Consider the following 21,106-nt stretch of genomic DNA (forward strand, 5'->3'; position numbering starts at 1 on the left):
CAAAACCCATGCAGTCTGCAGATGTAACTAGTAATGATCAAAGGTTCAAGAATATCTAATTTGAATCAGAGAAAACATTTTCATCATCATCAGACAGTATTGTAATTAAGGTATGATTATAACATCCTTTGCAAAAAAACACATAGAGCCTCAATTATTTTTCAGCTGTGCTGGTATCAGTTGAATTTAAATCTAAATAAATCTAATAATATTTAATAACCTCAAAATAATTATCAGATCAGAATAAAAAATAAAATGAAAATTTAATCCATAACCAAAAAATATGCATCACATATTTTTTTTTCCTGAGGAGGAGATATAGAGTAAGTTGCTAATGGAGGTGAACACTATAAACATATTAAACTGTCCAGTTTGGGGACAAAGAATTTAATTACTCTGGAGGAACAATGGTCAGAGTAGCACTTTCTACATTATCATTTTTCTGTTGAATTTGTTAGCAAGAGCAAACAGCTGACAAGTATTCCATTTGAAAATTTGATCTAGACAATTATTCCAATAAAGTAAGCACATTTCCTTGCCTTCCTTAAAAATGTAAATGTTATAACAAATGCATTTTGACAAGGAACCGTTTTTCCTTTTAAAATAAGTGGCCATCAGTATGTGTTCCATTTCCCATGCCTTTCTGTGAACATCCCCCCACTTCCCTTGGTTTCTGTCCTATCACTGTGTATCATTTTTGGCCTATGCGTTTACAACCTTTCAAGCACTGTACTTTGGGTCCTTCTCAGTTAACTTGGCTGTCTGCTCATTGCTTATGATTTTCAATTTTATGTCTCACAGAAGCATAATTTTCCTCTCAAATGCCTCTTTTCCTGTGGGATTCGAACAGATGGTGTCAAATCATCTGGAAGAACTGAGCAATTCTAATTAGAATCAATCTGCTTGAGATTGTTGTTCAGTCTGAAATAGTAGACTCCTCTCAATTGTTTTCCTGTCCTGGTATTGCCTTGCCCTTGTAGATGTGCTTAAGTGTCCTAGCTGTGCTGTTTTGCAGATACACCCCGTCATCTCGGCAGGCCAACCAAGAAGAGGGCAAAGAATGGTTGCGTTCTCATTCTACTGGAGGTCTGCAGGATACGGGCAACCAGTCACCTCTGGTCTCCCCTTCTGCCATGTCATCTTCTACTACAGGAAAATACCACTTTTCCAACTTGGGTAAAATATTCTAAAACATAGATTGTGGTTTTTGTTTGTTTGTTTGTTTCATTCCTATTATCATAGGAGCCCTGGCATTGCCCTATAAAAATTACTTGTATAGTTGTTTATAGTTCAGAATAATCTATAAACGTTATATTGTTCATTACTTGCAATGATTGCTTAACACAGACAATCCTCTCATTGTATTTTGATCTAAACTACAGAAACTTACTTGACTCTAAAAAAAAGTCTCACCATTAGAGAGGGCAAAGGAGGAAGCCAGTCCCATAATACTTGACTGAAAGCCCAGCAACTTATCCACTGTATGTTACAAGCCTCTTTAAAACCAGTAAAGCATTTCTTCTTCTTCTTCTTCTTTTTTTTTTTTTTTTTTTTTTTTTTTTGTTTAAACCGTGGAAACTTTTTGGAAGCAAAATTTAATCCTTTTGTAGAAAAATAGAAGATAGAAATCTTTCCAGAGAAAATGACATTCAACGAAATGACTGTGAGATAGCTTCTTTTAACATCACTAAAATTAAACTCTCCTTAAAATATATGAATTCCTGCTTAGGCAAAATTCTGTGAACATTTTTAGATGAACACGATGAAACATAAATTACTCTATTAGCCATTGAGTGACTTTCCACTTAGCAATCACTTTATGAAGCATAAAATCACTTGCATAAATATCATAGAAAACAAGGAAGAGTCACAGTAAGTTTAAATATATCAATTATAAGTTACTAGATCTATTGATTTTAAAAATAGATTATTATTTATCCTGTATCATGTCACTTATGAATTAGTGTCATTATTTTTTTTCACTGGAAAAATGTCTTTGTAACGTTGTCCCTATAGATGATTCACATTCTCCAGTAATTTGAACTTCTCAACTTTCACACATTGGACTCAACCCTATTTCTTTTCTGTCACAACTTTTTCAAGTCAGGCTTTTAGCAATTAAAAGCAATTATTTCAGTCATGGTTTTACATGAGCTAATTAATCCTTATCAACTGCAAATTTTCATTGCCTAATCTACACACTGATGAAGCTTCTTTGTACGATAAATTTCAAAGAACTGTAGTTTATATTTACTTTAAATCCTAGTTATAAAGCAGAACAAAAAGCTTCGGTCATTAACTTCAAAAAAATATTGAAATATTTTTGTTATAGGAATGTAAAAGAAAATCTGATTTCATGGACCATATAAAGCAAACTCGGATCACATCATTGCTATAAATTGACTTTATATCACTTATAAATTTTTTCATTAACTGAATTTTGATTAGTTGACTCCTATCATTTTTCTGCTATCATATTTTAGTTCATCTATTCAGTTATCTTTGAGGAAAACAAAGAAAAGCCTGTGTCTGACCTTGGAGAAGCCTTGGTTTTCTCAGTTTACTGTTATAATATGTTATAGTTATGTTTAGGTCATATCATGAGCATGTTTAGGTCATGTTATGAAGAGTAACATGGATTATGTACAAAAAATGAGAAATAAGAAAGACAAAGGGAGGATCTGATAGACTCTGACAAATACTCATTTTATATAAAACATGTTTTATACTCTAAAACAACAACACTCATCAGCTTTGGGTGATCTTCCCTTTAATTGAGTATAATAAGTCACAATACAGTAAGTACAGAATTTCATGTGAAGGAGATTCTCAATTTAGAAATACGAGAAGTTAACGCAAAACTCTGACATTTGAATTAAGGCCTCATTTACCAAAAATGTCACATATTTTGCAGAGATAAATTTCTTACAAGTTTGTATAAATTAAAGTTATATGAACTTCATGTCAGCTGGCACCAGTGTGATTTTACAAATATAATTTTTAAGTTGAGATATAGCATTGGAGACTATATTTGATTACCTAGATTTTAGAGTTGTACAATGAATATGAAATGTGAATTATATTTTTACTGATAACAAATCATTTCTGTGAACTTTAGTGCCCTGTTGACTTTGACTTAAAAACTACTGGTCGGCTACGTCCCTTACTTTTCATTTATGAAACCAGGAGTCTAACCATCAAGTTCAGCTTTCTAGGAAGTGAATCTCCTGCCCTTCTCCATTGTGTTTTCTACCAAAGGTCTCACAGCAGCATCAGGCACAACTGTCATTTCTCCCTCTCAAAACACTTCAGGCCATGTCTTTAGTGACAACACCTTCTTGATTCTCTTTATAATTTTCCAACTGGAATTCTTTCTTTTAATGTAACTATCATTTGTACTATAAGCTAGGTCACTTTTGGAAGTGAAAGAGACTGTAGGTATAATTGTTTTAGGCTTTAGGTATAAATTCTGGACAATACAATTCATCTTCCATCTTCTCATTTTATATATTTACTAAGATTTTTTTCTTGTTTTCGCATCCTAAACGCATGTTCTATGCTTTCATCTACAACTTGAGTTTTTCATCTCAAATCAAAATTCCTCTTTTACTCTGAGATTATTTTTAGCACTAAAACTCAAATTCTGTCAGCATAGACCACGTAACTGCCTCAGATCAAAGTCTTTTCTTTAGCTATTTCCTATCTTTTCCTTACAATTTCACACATAACCCTCCATCAACTCCTCCAAAGCAAAATCTCAGTATGATCAACAGGCTTACTCAAAACTATACTATCATGTTCTGTAACAGAAGAAAGCATGTAAGTTTTTTTTTTTTAAAGGTAATACATCTCACTTTTCAGTGTCATTACTATGCTAAAACTTTTCTAAAACTTAGATAATTTCAGTAGATTCCAAACAGATCTTCCTGCCTGTACTACCTGAGTCTAAACATTTTCAGCCACTGGGCTTTGTGGCAGAAGACCTTCCTACCATGTATGAGTGTTCTCATTGCCTACCCAGATTTTATAGGTAAACATGCTCCTGGGGTTCTGAGATTTCTATCTGTGCAACATTACATGGGAAAAAAATGACTAGTTTTTAAATGTGAAAATAAATTTTAAAGAATTTTGATTTATTTTGTATTTGAATTTATATTTTTTGACCAAGAAAGTAGGCACTACTAAAATTTAGTAAGAAATTAAAGTTCCTCTACTATTAACCTTTTAAAATATGTAAAATTTAATTAACTAAATTTGAATTAAGTATGCTGTTGTCCTGCATTTGCTTTGGACGTCTGTTGTTTTCAGTTTGGTCATTATTTTCTGAATGATCAGTGAAATGTAGTATTATTAGTAACACTCATGAGTTGTGGTATTCATGCTTTCTTTATCATGTCTACATATTAAAATGTGTAACAATGTAAAAAAATTATATAAATTATTGCAACATTCACATATAACAAGTATTAGAAAATTAAGAACACTACAACTAGTTATTTATTGTATGCTATTATGAACTACTGCCGAAATAAACAATAATTTATAGGTATTTCTCCACATGCCAGCTACATTAGAAACCATCCCTACTCCCGAAAGGATATCAGAATATGATTTATATAAACTAAGTCTTTGAATTAAACTTCATTTTGTATTGGTCGTGGTTTCCGTAAGGCCTCTCATAACCTGTAAAACAAATTGTGATGTCTCATGAATGACAGTGATTGCTTACATTCACATTTCACGTTGCCACAAAGGTTATTACGCAAAAGCATTAGCCTTGACAACTTCCCCAGATCTACACAGTAGATGGCCCTTTAGAGGCAGAATGCTTATTAAACACATTTGTGTGCGAACAGCTTCTATGCTTTTGCTGACAAACATCTTTTTACCTGGAGTATTTTTTCTTTTCATATGCACCTTTCAGCCATTCAGAATAAAACTTTTTCTTTTACACTTTTTCTTTTTATACTTATGGAAGCATAGACTGTTCCCATTGAGACTCACATCTGATTCAGTCATCCATTTACTATGTAATGTTTGTAATATCTCTTATTTCTTCTTTAAACTCACCAATGACACAAACTACTTAAATCTAGAAATAACATATCTGAAGTTTATTCTCTACAAAAATTAAATATTTTTTTCTGAATTTTTAACTGTTCTACTTAATTATATGTGAAGATTCCACAAATCAAATCAAAATTCTGAGAATAGCATTTTTTCTTATCTAAAACAATATCCTAAACTCAGTTTTTGTCTAGCTCTAGAAGCAAAGGTGGAGGGTGACTTGGAAATTTTTAAAAGTTCAGTTCACATTTCTCTTTAAATCATCTCCTCTTCTGCTTCTCAAATCATCACAAGTAAGGTTAGAATCTTACTTTAAAAATTGGCTTTGCTATGTGTAGTTCATGTAAAATGCCCTGGGTAGCCTTCTTTTTCCTAGTAGATGGCCACATCTATTTCTCTCCTATTTAGAAATTCTTATGTGTCTCTAGAGTGGAAAAGCCATTTATTCTGCCATCTTTCTTTCTGTAAATTCATTTTTTGACAAGAAGTGGGACCAATTCTTACTTTCTTTTAACCTGTCTTTTTCATTGTTCAAACCCCAGCATAAGAGGCTGATATGCTTTATCTTTTTTCAGTGAGTCCAACCAACCTGTCTCAGTTTAACCTGCCGGGGCCCACCATGATGCGCTCAAACAGCATCCCCGCCCAGGACTCTTCCTTTGATCTCTATGACGACTCGCAGCTCTGCGGGAGCGCCACGTCTCTGGAGGAGAGGCCGCGAGCCATCAGCCACTCAGGCTCATTCAGGGACAGCATGGAAGAAGGTGCGTGCGGATTAATGCTTGACTGTGGATCCCTTTAGAAAGTGAAACCAAGTCTTCTAATACAAAAAATGCACATATCTCATATCTGTCAAATTTTTGAGACCTCTCATATCTGTCAAATTTTACAGTAAATGTTTTGTTTCATATCTCAGTTAAAGAGCTATAATTACACACGAAGCTGAAAAAGTGTCTTGTGAAACTTACAATTTGCTGATTTGTATTTTCAAATGCGCCCTCTGGTGTTAGTTTCTTATATCATTTTAGAACTCACATTGTACCTATATTTTACGTCATTTTTTTTGTCTTTTAACAGTAAAATTCTCACCTGATTTAATAAATATCTTTACCATTGTACAGTTCTATGTGAATACTTTCAATAAATCTATTTTTAAAAATAGCAGGCTTAGTAGATATTCAAATACTCATATTTTTAAACTATATATTTTAAATATCAAAATTTTTAAGACATTTAAAATTTCATGAGTGATTTTTAAAATTATTATAAAGGAAACATGTGATGTACATATTGTAAAGCATATTATCTGAGGATAAAATGAAACCAAACAAATCCAAACTCATTTAATAAAATCAAACGTTAAAACAGCCATACTTTCATAGACAATAATTATGTCTAAAAGAAAAATCTCCGTATCTTGAAACATTCCAAGATGAAAGCCTGTAACTGCCCAGTTATTATAGTACAAGCTTTGTTCTTTCTCCTTTCCTGCCTATCTTCTGATTTAAAATATCTTCTGCCTAAAAGTTTAGGTAGCTATGAAAATTGACTCATGTTTTTTAGGTCATCACTATACATTTAACATGCTGGCACTAAATCAGTTGGCAACAGTTGCCTCTACCTTTTGGGATAGTAACCAAGCCATTGAGTTCACGGTGGCAGATAGTAAATTATACCCTGTGAATCACCTGACTGACCTGTGTAGCAGAAAATATGTAACTAATGCGAAAGGTAAGACTATTGCTTCTTTGTCCTTCTCTCCAAGACAGGCCTCTTGTAATGTTTCAAAAATGACTCGCTAAGCACATAGGTGCCTTTGTATCCCCTTATTTACAAACAAATGATAGTTATGTGCTAGAAGTTCTAGTGTTCCACAAATGGGTTTTATAATAATCTAAGCCAGAGAATGCCAGCCTAAGTAGGCAGGTTGGTTTTTTGGTATCTATGCACTGAATATTAAGCTACTATTTTCCTTAAATTGTGATCTAGATTTTACATTTCTAAAGAAACTCATTTTGCATTTAAAAGAATTTAAAACATTATTGAACTAGAGTCAAAGGACTTTATTGATAATTTGCCCAACACTAACACTTACAAATGAAATGACTAAGCCACACGCTCTAAGGTCACAGAGCTATAAATAATAAGTGGCAGATAGAGAATGAATATAGAATTTCTCTGCTTTATTGCCCATATTCTCTCTGATACGCCATGCTAGCACTCTTAGTTCATGTAAGAGCTGGTAGAGTTTAAATAATATGTCTTTTGTAAATAGACTCACAGATGAATACTTCACATTTCATAGATTGGTAGTATTCTTTCAAGGTAGAAAATTGGAGGTTGTTCTTTGGCCTTCTGTGGACCACATGCAGGTACATCAGCACTTCTAAAGAGGTTCTTGGTGTCTTGAATTAATCCCCTTGTTTTCTTCTGCTTTTCCAGACCATTTGGGACAAAGTGATGAGCACCTCTCCTGTGTTCTTATACCAGCATATTGATCTCATTTGCATATGTATTAGTGTGTTATAATTATTTTTTAATTATATCTTTCTTCAGCTAGTATTTGTTTAAAACAAGCATTTAAGAAATAACTATTATTCCATAAGAAAAGGAATTTTTGGCAGGCAAAATATAATGTTATCATTCTTTAGGATTTAATATATTTGAATTAATATATTACTGAAATATAAAATGGGCATTTGGTGGCTTAGCATGGTGTTTTAACATATAGAAATAAAAGGCTGAATTTTACATTCTCAGTTTTTGTGAGACATCATTTTGAATAGAAGTATTTGTATATTACTATAATTTCAGAAGAAATGAATTTTCCATTTAAAAGAATTGTTGATTATTTTTTGTCTTTTTGAGACAGGTCTTCCCTAGGGAGTTAAAGCTGGCTTGAACTCACTCTGTAGCCCAGGCTGGTCTTGAACTCACAAGGATCCTTTTGCCTTAGCCCCCTGAGTGCTAGGTTACAGGATATCAACTTGTAAATAACATTTAAATTTCAGAGTGGATAAACTGCTTGTTTCCTTGCATTATAATGCAATGGAAACAAATGGAAACAAATTCTGAAAATATATGTATATTTGTTGCATAAAAATGAAATTAAATAAAATGCATAAAGTTTTTTACTTTTAAAAGTTTGTGACATGGGCTGGGGATTTAGCTCAGCGGCATAAGTGCCTGCCTTGCAAGCAGGCAGTCCTGAGTTTAATCCTTGGTACCAATTTAAAAAAAAGACAAAAGTTTGTGACAATTTTAGTCTGGATTTCCAGATCTTTTCATGTCTTGATATTGTAATCTCCAAAAAATTTGCAGCAGAATCATTCTCAGAATTTTATAGCTAGCTGTTATATTTTCCTTCCCTAACTGCCCATCCCTTACTTTTCAGTGAAGGCATCAAGTGTATGGGTAGATTTTATTATTTTAATTCTAATTACACTTTTTTTTTCTCTTTTCCCCAGTTCACGGCTCTTCACTATCCTTGGTCTCCAGCACTTCTTCTCTTTACTCTACAGTAAGTGCTAGCAGTTAAGGAAAAGCTTCACCCTGTGCCAGGCATGCAGATACTTGCAGAGCAGACCAACATTTACACAGATGCCATGTAATAAATTAAGATGGTAGTCAAAGCTACTGGATACCCAATAAGCAGGCAGGTGCTCCTCCAGCACTTCGAGGATCCCCTACCAAGTGTCCTGCAAACAATGAGTGTAAGCAAAACTCAGTCTTTTGAGTGTCTGAAGACACGGGCTCCTGAAACCATTACTAAGTTCATACTTTCATAAAGTTAGTCTCCTTGTTTGGTTCTTCGACCCACAGCTATTAATTGCTCCACAATATTTTTCTCTTTTATTTTGTGATTTTTAAAGTTATTTCCTGAGAACATGTTGCCCAAGAGTAAAATTTTAAAAGAATTACCTATTTTTAAAAACATATCTTCGAAATAGAGTTTAACTTAAAATATTTTATGTCTCAGGAGTACCCATCTTTCAACTTCTATTGCCAGTGGGTGGAATTATAGGTTTTTTTCCGAAATGAGTTTTTTGTCCATTAACTATAATTTTATCTTTTTTAAAGGCTGTAGGAATTTATACCCTGTAAGAAGCTTCCTTCATGCTTTGGTAGTAATGAAGTACATTTAAAGCAGCTTGCTGACTTTCAATGAGTCTTGAGTACTATGAATAATCCTCAGTCCTGCACTGAAAGATTTGTGAAAAGTTCACAGTCTTCACCTGTCACTGAGAAATTAAGCATTAAAGACAATTTTAATTTTTTCACTCTTTTCCATTAGGTTTAAATATTACAGCCTTTTGCTTGTAAGTTAATCCTGCACATGTACTGTCATAGGTGGGTCATTCTTAGAATCATCATTGCAGTTACAAATCATGCTTGGTTCTGCTTTTAATAATTAAAATTACCAATAAGTTCAAAAATGAAGGGAACACTGTAAATGTTTATATGAATTTACTGTTTAAAGCTTAAAGAGAAAGAAGGAATGTGAAAATCTATTGAAAGAACACGTTCTGTGTTCTACCTCTTGTTGAGGAATTTAAGTCTCTAAAAATAAAATCATGAATATAAGACTATTTTAATAAGTACAGTAACATTTGGATAAATCTTTCATAGGAATCCCAAGAAAGATTCATGAAAAAAAGGACAGTGTGAGTAAAACAAATGAGAAATTTTTTTATAGGGAGGTCTCATAGACTTCTGTGATAACAAAAATATTCCAAATCTCCACCAGCTATTGTAGTAACCACTAGCCTCAGATTGCTATTGATTATTGCCAATGTGTCTCCTCCAGCAGAGAAATTAAATTTTTGTTTTAATTTGACTAAATTTATAGTGCTGGTTTATAGGGAAATAAACAGTGCTTGTAAAATTTGTAGAAGGATAAACAATTTGAAAAATGCTTTCTGTGCCCATGTATGAAAATATCACACTGAAGCACATTAATATATATAATTAATACATGTTAATCAAAAAGTCAGATACAGTATAACAGGGTTCATTCTTTCTGAGGCAGAAAAAACCGGAGTTTGAGGCCAGCCTGGGTTTGTACCGGGTTCAAGACCAGCCAGGACTGCGTAGTGAGACCCTTTCTCAAAAACCAAAACAAAATCAAAAGCAGCACTATATATTTTTTTATTGTAGAAAAATAGAAGTGAGATATCCAAACAATAAAGCTAATTAAAAACAATCAAGAAGTGTAACTGAAATGTATAATAAGGAAGTGTGAAAAATTAAGGAGACTATATGCACCTATAAATAGGCCAACTGTTATAGCTGCAATGATTAGAAATCCCACTGAGATAAAAGCCTTCCATGTTTACAGTCCCCTGTAGACATTGGTATTTCTTTTCAAGGAAACCACAGCTTCTGCCATCAACTCCTCCTCCTGTCTTTCTGACACTAAAACTAAGTTTGAGTCAAAAGCTGTTGCTTTTCCTACAAACAGAAATAGTCCTTTAATTTTTTTTTTTTTCATTTTTTGAGACAGGGTCTCACTATGTATTCAGACTGGCCTTGAACTTACTATGTTGCCCAGACTGGCCTCAAACTAGCAATGATCTTCCTGCCTCAGCCTCCTGAATACTGGGATTACAGGCTTGTGGCACCACACCCAGCTTTTAAGAAATATCCCCAACTCTGAAATATGAGTTGAAGAGTATTAAGAATATCTCTATTAAACCTAGAAAAATCAAAGATAAAGTAGCAAAACTACGTGGTTTTCTTTTTGTTAATACCTATAATCCTTTCCATTCTTCACAAGTCTGATTCTGTTAGATATTTAAATTTTGGGCCATAATATAGGTACTTTTTCTTTTGCCGTATTTGACTTGGACTCATTCTGAATGTAGATACTAATATATAGTGGACCCCTGAGAATAATAGCATGATTAATTGTATATTCCCTTTACGTGTTGTTTACCATAGATAATGCCAAATGAGGGATATTTTGCTTAATAAACATGAGTGCTAAGCAAATTAACATTTAATGGCTTACAGAATACAGAATCAGCTGACGTAACTTTATTTGGGAAAAGCATTTTATATTATTTACCTCTTGCAGGATATTGGCTTTGATTCAAAGCTAACATTAAAAATGACAAGTAATCAAATTCTATCATGATGTCATTAATCCCATACTAAACCACTAAAAGAAGTATAGTAATAATCTGACTTTTCAACTTTGTAGCAACCTATATTATATTGATAACTTCAGAAAATGGGCAAAGATAAGGATTTTAAAATATGATAGTATTAAAAATCAACTGTGAGAAAGAAAGATATAGAATTAATGTTAACCAATATATGAAAATTATGCTTCCTCTTAATATATGTAACTTATGGCTATTTTAATGAGAAATGTGAATGCTTATTTTTTAAATAGAATAAATCTATTTTTCAAATATATGGATTATTTGTTGAGTCTATAACTAATTTAACATAATCCTATAACAACTAAAAACAGAATTTGGACCAAATAAAATGGCAAAAACTTTACCAAGAATCAGGGAAAAGTAATTATCAGAGTTAACTTTGCCATTTTCATTGTTTAAGGTAATTAAAGTTTTGACTTGAAATTCCTTGCTTCTGAATCAAAAATCAATTCATGAAATCTGAAATTATTAGAATTATAAAAGATAAAATCATCACTTTAAAAATTAAAAATAAGATGTAAAATATTCAAAATGTATGTCAACATTGCTTTTAAACATAGATTTTACAATGACTGCTAAGAGTCTCCCAGTTAACCATTTTGTTATCTTATTACCATATTACAAATGACACTTTTTCAAGCTAGAGAAATATAAAAAAGATAAAACTTGGATAAGGAAAAGTGCTTGTGCATAAAATATAGCCTGATATTTATATTCTTTATTCTATATATTCTAGAGAAGACATAAAAAGTGGTTCAGTTATTTTGCATCAATTAATAAGGAAATATCAAAGAAGATAAAGAGTATCAGAGATTATTTTCCAGCTTCAATTCTGTTACAGGAGAGATCACACTTGTGCTCTTCAGACACAGGTGTTCTCCAGTTTTTTCCAAAATGAAGATTTTTCCCAAATGTAATAGTACATGACCTCATATTCTGACATTTTACAGCCCAGCATGAAGACAACGAAAAAAGCTCAGTTTTCTGTAACTACATCAAAAGCATCCCAGGAGTTTCTTCCCACCCAGACCTATTTCCAAGAGTTACATAATCAAAGGCTATTCATTTTCATCACTGCCTTCGCACTTGACCTTTTAGCGTTTTGCTGACTTATAGCCCAGTACACTTAATTAATAATCATTTGGGAAAATACAAGAAAGTAGGAACTAATAACCTTTATTTTCTGTCATTATCAAGAGAGGTTACTTTTTTCTCCAGCTTTATTTGGCATTTTTATAATATGCAAATCATAGAATAAAGTTATTACTCTTAAATCTTGGCTAACAGGTTTTACATAATTTCATTGAGTCCATTTTTTACATTCTGTACGCAAATGTGCAGTATTTCATTTATTATGACCCATACTTTTGGAGCATAATTCCATAGCAGTGTGTTAAGGTCTAGGCCTTAGTCTTTAATTCTGTCTTTCCTTTAGAACATATTATATGTCCATGAATTAAGTTACACATATTTAAAGTACTTTGTTTTTATATATACACAGTAATACCCATTTTAAAACCTATAGGATCCTGTTGTTAGTATAATAGTTGAAAACTTTTGTGCACTTTACACTACTATATTTGATCAAAGAATATTAAAATATAATTTATTGAAATGTAATAATGGATTTCATCAATTTTTATAGTTAAAATTCTGTTTCTTTTTTACCTTTTACAGGCTGAAGAAAAGGCTCATTCAGAGGTAACATTGCAATATTTGAGTATTTTAGTTTTCATCTCTGATGAAATATGTGTTGTTACCAGCAGAGGGCTCTATGATATAATAGAATAACTACAGGACTCCTGACAGAGCCTAGCTAGTCCATAAATGAAACGGTGTTAGGTATTGCATTGCTTCTTAAAAGGCAATGAAAGGAAAGTGTTAGCAACAAACTCTCTGTTCGGTCTTAGCTCAACATCTCATGAATTGACTGCAGTGATTGGTCTCATTAAATATTGATTAATGAATAAGGTATAAAATAGAAAAGCCACTATTGTTTCTGTTTCATTACCATCTTTGTTCCACACCCTGTGAGATCATCTGCATAGGATTAAAAATAATTAGATGGGAGGCACCAGGCCTCCATAACATAGATGCCAGCATCCAAACCCATCTCCTTTTGCCATGACCTCATCACCCTTGATGAGTCTTTTATGTCTTGGACGGTATATATTCTCATCACACACATTCACAAATATTTGTTTAGTGCAATCATGTACAAATCAAACAGCAACCTGTATAGAAAATTAAAAAAAATTTTGTATAAAAATGGACCTGGCTAAGAGAGAGAGAAAACTTCAATTAGGACTTTATGCAAAGAGTAATGACTCTTTGATAGATTTACACTGAAGCAAAATTAAGTGCCTTAGCTATATCTTTTGTTAAAAAAAATAGACAAAACTCTTTTCCTTTGAAGTCTTATTTCATCAACTTTTAAGTAAAATTTGCCCTAGGTTCAAAAACTCGGAAAAAATATTGATTATATAATTTATAATTACTAAAGAGAAAATCTGATTTTTAAAAATCTTGGCTTTATTTTAATATCACAGCATGTACCCAAGTTTCTAATATCAAACATAACTACTGAGGTAGAGAAATGATACTGCTCTTTGCCTAAATAATAGTATCCAGTTGTTCTTTTATCATTTTATCATTTTTACTTTTCAGTGGGCCATGGTATTTTTTTTTTAATTTAAATTACTTTACAATTTCTGGCTTATAAATTAATGGAATTAGAATCATGTAATAGAGAATATTAACTTGAGAATGTCGTTTTCAGCTATATCGGTCTAAAAATAAAGCAGATGCTCTACTTTCTAGAAGTATTTTTAGTTATCATCTCATGCATGTAACTCAAATGTTAGCTGAGGCTAGGAATGCCATTTTAAAGAAAATAGAAATGAAATGGAAGAGTATTTGGTGAAATCGTATAAATGTCTAGTTTTTTTGCTGGCAGCTGCAGGTTCCTTTCCTTTTTAAAATTCTCTCAGTGTTGACTACCATTTCTTCTCCACCAAATCTATTATGAGACGGGAAAAATACAGTTAATGAACTGTGTTCACAATGCTTTTGCAAACTGAGATAGTTTTCTGAAAGTCCAACTTCAACAATAGCATCCTTGTTTATGTTGGGGGGGAGTAGAAGGTTTGGTATATTAAAGAATTGAAATTCCTTGAGAAAAAAATAAACATAGAATTTTGTCATATATTTGTAAATATTTTGCATTTTAATCACTTCCAAACAGCATGACATATTTAGATTGTATTGTAGAAAATGCTTATATCAGGCTGGGAAGTTAGCCAGTGTCCTTATTGACATTTGATCACTGTTGTTTAGCTGCTGTTCACATCTCTTATGTTTAGCAACAGGCATGGCCAAAGAATCTAAACATAGTGCTTTCTTTCTTGGGTTAAATTCTTAGTGCTATTAATCTATCTATTGAATTGATTTTTTTAATTGCATTCAGCAAATCCATAAGCTGCGAAGAGAGCTGGTTGCATCTCAAGAAAAAGTTGCTACTCTCACATCTCAACTTTCAGCAAATGTAAGTTGACTTTGATTTTTACATGTAGCAGAACAGGTTTTAATGTAGTAGAATGGGAGAGTTTTATTAACAGACCTTAAGTGTTCAAAATTATACAAACGTAAGTTACCGAATAGTAGGACTCATATGGAGTTCAGGTTTTCTGCCTATTCAGTAATGAAATTCAAATCTAAATTGAAGAGTAGTCACAATGTGAAAAAAAAAAAAAAGAGTAGTCAAATGTTTTTAAATGGTATTTAGTACCACACTGAATTTCAAACAGTAGTAACTTTTATAAACACTCACTTCTTTTCTAGTTTCTTATTTTTGTTGCTCTCCACAGTTCCTCCCAAGTCATAACAGGCTAAGGGTTGCTAGTATTTCCTGCCTCTCCTAGTTCCATTTATTGAACAATTAGGTAAGCATAAAATTAAGTCTAAAAAATTACCTTAGATCAAAGTTTGGATAGCAATGCTACATGGTAGATGAGATGCAATTCTCTAAAAAAACCTTGGCAAGTTTTCAAAGCAGTTTAAAATGAAACACTTTACTGGTACCAAAACAGATCAGAAATGTTGTCAACAAAGGACATCACTTATATTAATATTTATTGACTGGCTTTCCTTGTGCGAGGGAGTTCTCAGAGTAGATACAGAGTAATAAAGGAAAACGTGTGGCGTTGTGCCCACTCCCAAGGAACAATAGTGTAAGAAGCGGCAGCCAGGGGTGAGGAAGCTCCTGCTATCTTGCCGTATGTCCTGCTGCCCCTGCTTAGCATGAGTCTGCTCTTCTGCTGTGAGGCTTTGGGCTGCTCTCCACTTTACCATCCCAACCGTTCTGCTCCTCTGTGGAGATTTTCAGTTTTCTACACAAAGTGCAACACATCAAGAATGAACAGGTGCATGGTGCAGCGTATGATTTTCATGAGCAACATCTAAAGAGTAAAATGTATTCTGTAAAACAAAATTCTCAAGGAACAAGTCATTTTCCTCCAAACGTATTCATTTTGGTGTTGTATTTGAAGTAATTTTATTCTTTCAAATTTGGGAAAATCATATTAGTTTTAAATTGACTCTTCTTCTTCTTCTTTTTAAATATACATTGCTAGGAGATTCCTAAAAATAAGATCAGGTGTTAGGGAATTATGTTGGTAATTCTGAAAGACAACAGTATTAAGGTAAAGACAACAGTATTAATTAACAGTAATGTAAAGAAAACAAATTTCTAAGAATAACTTTTAAAGAGATAATTCCAAGGCTGTAGTTAATTTTATACAATAGCCTATGTGTATGATAGTATTAAACACTTTTGTTAAGGTTCCCGAATTTGTTGAGCAGACAGAAGTGTAAATGCCAGAAACACACTGGACAGTATTGATTTATACCAAGGAAGGCTTGGGGGCAGACACTCTGCGTGAGATTAGGTTGTGAGAAACTAAATAAAGACTATAGGGACCTTCAGTACTATCTTTGCATCTTGTAAGTATATAACCATCTCAAATTTAAAAATGTAAATCTACTACAGTTTTAAAATGGATGTCTAATGTTTGGTTTCCTAGGCATTTCAACCTTAATTTACCAGTTACAATGCTTTTGAGGGGGTAGAAATATGTATTGTTAAAGCCTTTACCATCAGATAAATGTATTTGCCTAAAATGTCAAAAGATGAAAGTCAAAAGATTCGGGTAATGAAGATGTATATTATCGTCTACTTTGTCAGCAAACTAATTCATTAAAATTTACTTTTAGGCTAAATATTTATTGATAATAATAAATGGACACTTGTATAAATAATTACAAAACAATTTTAATATTACTATTTTAAATATTTTAATATTATCATAAATAACTTCAAGGCATGAATTGTTATGTTTATGTTTGCATTTTTAAGGAAACATAAAACATTCAAAAATATTACACTGCTTATAATTTTATTAGCTTCAATCATATTTAACTCATTCATTTATTTTGTCATATGATTTATAACTATAAATGATAATAAGCTATCAGGGGAGTTAGTCAGTACTGGATATTTCCTTACTCCTAAGAAATACTGTTTAACTATTATTCGTAATGTGTTCTGCTTCTTTCATGTGAGTTAATATCTGGTTCCCTGTATAATATATGAATATATTTTTATATGCATACACAAAGTAAATTAAGACCAAATACCAAAGATGGTAGGACAGTATGCAGCAGAGTAAACAGCCTCTCTGGCAGACATAGTCCAGATGCTAGGATACAGCATGTGGAGGAGACAAGAAGGAAGGATGTGGGTCCCCTGGACCTAGGAAGAATCTAAAGTAAGAACTGAAGCCCACAGAAAGAGTAAAAAGAAAAACTAAAGCATAGAAGAAGGCAGTAGCTGACTTTGCCTTCGCCCAGAGCCAGATTCACCCTGCAAGAGGAGCTGTTGTAATCTGGGGATGCATGGTCATTGCGACAGTGGCAGCTGGCAGCCCCGGAGACCTCTGCAAAGTGACAAGGTGGTGGAGGCAAGCAGCAGATGCAGAGGATTGCACTGGTTAGTGGTGAGTGCAGAGGACTCAGTCCTCCGGAGGAGAGAATGATTGGTTGGGAGTCATTTGGAGTAGGGCACGATAAGCCCAGAACCAAAATGCTGCCAGCTTCCTCTAGTAGCTCCTAGGCAGGTACAGACTTGTGGAAATTGCTTGGACTGAGCCCTGCCTCTGTGTACATTCCAGGGGACAATGTGGAGGTTCTCTGCAGGTAGCCAGCTCAGTTTGGAGGTGGCAGCTGTCCCCACACTTATGCACATTCCAGAGGCCAAAGTGGAGAATCTCTGCCATTGAACACAGGCAGGTGCCAACCCTGCTCCTGTATGCACTCCAGCAGCCATCAGGGAGCCAGCACAGAATGGGAAAAGCAGCAGACAGCCCTATACCAGTGCACCCAATGGCCACAATCACATACCCATAGCCAGCACTTGCTAGAAGAACCAAACAGTCTCGCTTCAGAAAAATTGTAGCCAATGTGGGAAATGCCTAGGAGGCCACTACTCACTTGTCCAGAAGAACCCCAGAATATGGCAATAAGAAAAAACAAAAGGCAGCCTCTGGCCTCCAACTCAAGCAGAGCTGGTCCAGGAGATGTAAACACAAAAGATCTCAGGAGTCACACACCTGAAATTTCTGAAGTGATGATAACTGAAGTAAAGAAACAATTTAATGAGGCTATAAAAGAAATTAGAACTGAAATACAATCTCAGTTAAAAGAAGAAATGAAAAACACAATAAAAGAATTGCTAAGCATCTCCAAGGGAGACATAGATTAAAAAAATAGAAGAGCATAGTAAAATGAGGAAAACCTTGAATGAACAATATAAAAAATATTTAGAATACATGAAACAAATTCAAAGAGATATCCAGAAAATTAAAAACTCCATTGAAAGCTGGCAAACTACTTGAAAAAAACTGAAGATAGACTTTCAGACCTTGAAGATTTGCAACTTGTGATCCTGAAAGGAAAGGTCTCTTAAAAATAATAAGGAACCAGGAAGTAACAATTCAAAGGCTACAAGACAACCCAAAGAAACATAATGTAAGAATAGTAGATATGAGTGAAAAAGCAGGGGTCAACACAAATCACATTAAAAGTCTATTTAAAGAAATAATAACAGGAACCTTCCCAAGTATGGAAAAAGAAAGTGTCATTCAGATAAGTGAGGCATATAGAATTCCAGCTAGCCATAACCAAAATAAATCTACACCCAGACATACAATAATCAAGGTCCCAGAAATTCAACATAAGAACAGAATATTAAAAGATGTTAGAGAAAAGAAACAGACCACCTATAAAGAAAAACCCATCAGAATCACAATAGACTTCAAGTCAAGAAGTTGGAGTGAAATATTTCAAGTCCTGAAAGAAAACAACTTCTAGTCCAGACCGATACACCCTTCAAAACCATTTTTCAAAATCACTGGAGAACTAATATACTTCCGTGACAAACAACTGAAGGAATAACAAATCAACCTTACAAAGAATACTGAAGGACATTCTTGGGGCTCTTGTAGGTAAATGGATACAACCTGAGATCATGCTCATGGGTGAATATCATGGTGTCTCCCTAGTGTAAAAAACTAAAGGAGTTAGTGGAATCCAAAATGCACGATATGTCCTGTGAACGTAAAAGAGGAGGATGTGTCTAAAAGAATTTTAGTGGCTATTGTTAATCTATTATGATGATTTGAAACCCATATTGTTTTCATTGTTCTGTTTAGTTTCATTTTATTTTGTTTGTCTAATTTTATTATATTTGATGGTATGGACAGCTGTTTCAAAGATAGCAAAATATGGCAGCCATTTTTGACTTCCTATTGTTTTGAAGCCCTATATTGCTTTCATTATTTTATTTTGATTGATTTTATTCTACTTCTTTGTTTGATTGTATCATGTCTGATGGTTTAGGCAACTACTTTGAAGATAATGAGAGGCATCATGGTAGCCACTGTTTCTTACTATTATCTTGTTTTGAAGTATTGCTTCCATTGTTTTGTTTCTATTGATTTTATTCTTTACTATTTTGTTTGATTTTATTATGCCTGTCAGTACGGGCAGTTATTTTGAAGATAACAAGAGGCATTATGGTAGCCATTATTGATTTCCTTTTATCTTGCTTTGAAGATATGGACCATGTTCATTGTTTTGTTTTGATTGACTCTATTCTGTTTAATTTTGTTTTATTTTATTCTCTTCAAAAACAAAACAAAACACCAAAGTACCCTTTACAAATAATCTCATCCATTCCAGTCTCATTTTCATTTTTTTGCTGTTGTGGGGATGCTATGTGGAACGGCCCACATTATTAAGACAGGAAAAGGATTTGGTGAATTGCCTCAAGCATTACAAAAATGAGTCTAGGTTGTACAAAATTGCCATCTTTCAAAAATTTGTCATTTCCACTGTGCATTTCTCTCCGATAGAGAAAAGCACTTCTTAAACTAATTATATGGTCTAAATATGTTGTTTTACTCCAACAAATAAAATCTAAGATTTTGAATCAGTATGATAGAACCACCTCAATACAACCACGCAGTTTCACTTTCTTAGAATTGAAATCATATTTTAAATAGTCATTTTAGAATTTTTAGTAAATTAATAAACACAATGACCCCCCCAAAATAAAAATAAATTAACCATAGTATCTGAATAATATCATCTTGCAAAGGATTTTTTTTTCAAAATAAGTCAAGGTTTCTTGCATTTTTTTTTTTTTTTTTTTTTTTTTTGACACTGGGGGTCAAACCCAGATCTTTATTCATACTGGGAAGGACTTAAATCCCATGATGTGCTCCAAACCAAGAATATACATAGTTTTAATTTATAATTTCTAACTGGACATAAAAATAAGTCTAGAATTTCACATTGAAAGGGCCGAAGATATAGCTCAGCAGTGCAGTGCCAGTCTGGCAAGCACAAGGCTGTGAGTTCAATTCCTGGCACAAAAAAAAAAAAAAAGAAAAAAAAAAGAAAGAAAGAAAGAAAGCAAACAAGCAAAAGAAAAAGAGAGAAAATATCACATTGCTTCTGAACTAGCCAAGCAATTCGTTATTAATTTGTTTAGACTAGAAATAAGTTTTACAGATTGTTTAAATGTGTGATCTCTATAGTAACATTTGTTGTTTAGAAATGTGATAGATATGATACAGAAGGACACATTTCAATGACTTTATTTGGAAAATATTAATTATTTTTAGTTTAATAATAATTTTCAATATCTGTTCGTATTTTTGTAATAGTAATTATTAGGACTTAATGACGTTCCTTAACTAGGAAATATTTTGTATTTTGTATGTTCCTTATATTTGGTAGCTTTGAACTTTAACCGTTTTAATTTTTAAATTTGAGCAAAATGCTTTTTTCCTCCCTTGTTAAAAGGAGCATTTGTAGAGCAGAAAGATATTCAATGAGCTCACTTCTCATATGAATGACAGAGTAAAGGTTTAGTCAGTAGACCATGCCCTGAGCCTTTCCTCCTCTTTGTGGAGTTGCACTGGAAAGAAGTGGATAAAGTGATCCTACTAGGACGCCCATAGGAAAAAGAAAGTGTATTGTGCTGAATTCTGTTGCCTGACTTGCCCTGATCAGTACCCACCTCTAACAAGTAGCAAGAAAACAGAAGACCTATATTGCAGGCATGCACAGGGACATCATTGCTGCAAGCCAGGCTCCCTTGGCTCTCACCCACGCCTTCACACAACTAAATCAGGTAGAAGACATTTGTTTGCTTTCCAGTATAGTTTGTTTACAAACCTTGGCCTTTGTAAATGGAAATTGGACTAAGGCTAGTTATTACTAACATTTTTCAAATCTTTTATTGAATGAAT

General features: G+C 33.2%; 1 protein-coding gene across 8 annotated transcripts in view; it reads left to right on the forward strand.

Annotated features, from left to right (window-relative positions):
* Nav3 (neuron navigator 3) overlaps nucleotides 1-21,106 on the forward strand; it is a 747,442-nt gene that overhangs the window by 671,346 nt on the left and 54,990 nt on the right. For all 8 annotated transcript variants that reach the window (XM_063255189.1, XM_063255188.1, XM_063255190.1 and 5 more), the window contains 5 exons: nucleotides 1,016-1,176; nucleotides 5,643-5,831; nucleotides 8,535-8,587; nucleotides 12,912-12,935; nucleotides 14,701-14,778. In XM_063255189.1, coding sequence (XP_063111259.1) covers nucleotides 1,016-1,176; nucleotides 5,643-5,831; nucleotides 8,535-8,587; nucleotides 12,912-12,935; nucleotides 14,701-14,778 — 505 coding nt within the window. The remainder of the gene's footprint in view (nucleotides 1-1,015; nucleotides 1,177-5,642; nucleotides 5,832-8,534; nucleotides 8,588-12,911; nucleotides 12,936-14,700; nucleotides 14,779-21,106) is intronic.

Source organism: Cavia porcellus, unplaced genomic scaffold (genome assembly GCF_034190915.1).
Source record: "Cavia porcellus strain 051 isolate PalLab524CR breed Dunkin Hartley unplaced genomic scaffold, mCavPor4.1 scaffold_8, whole genome shotgun sequence".
NCBI lineage: Eukaryota > Metazoa > Chordata > Mammalia > Rodentia > Caviidae > Cavia > Cavia porcellus.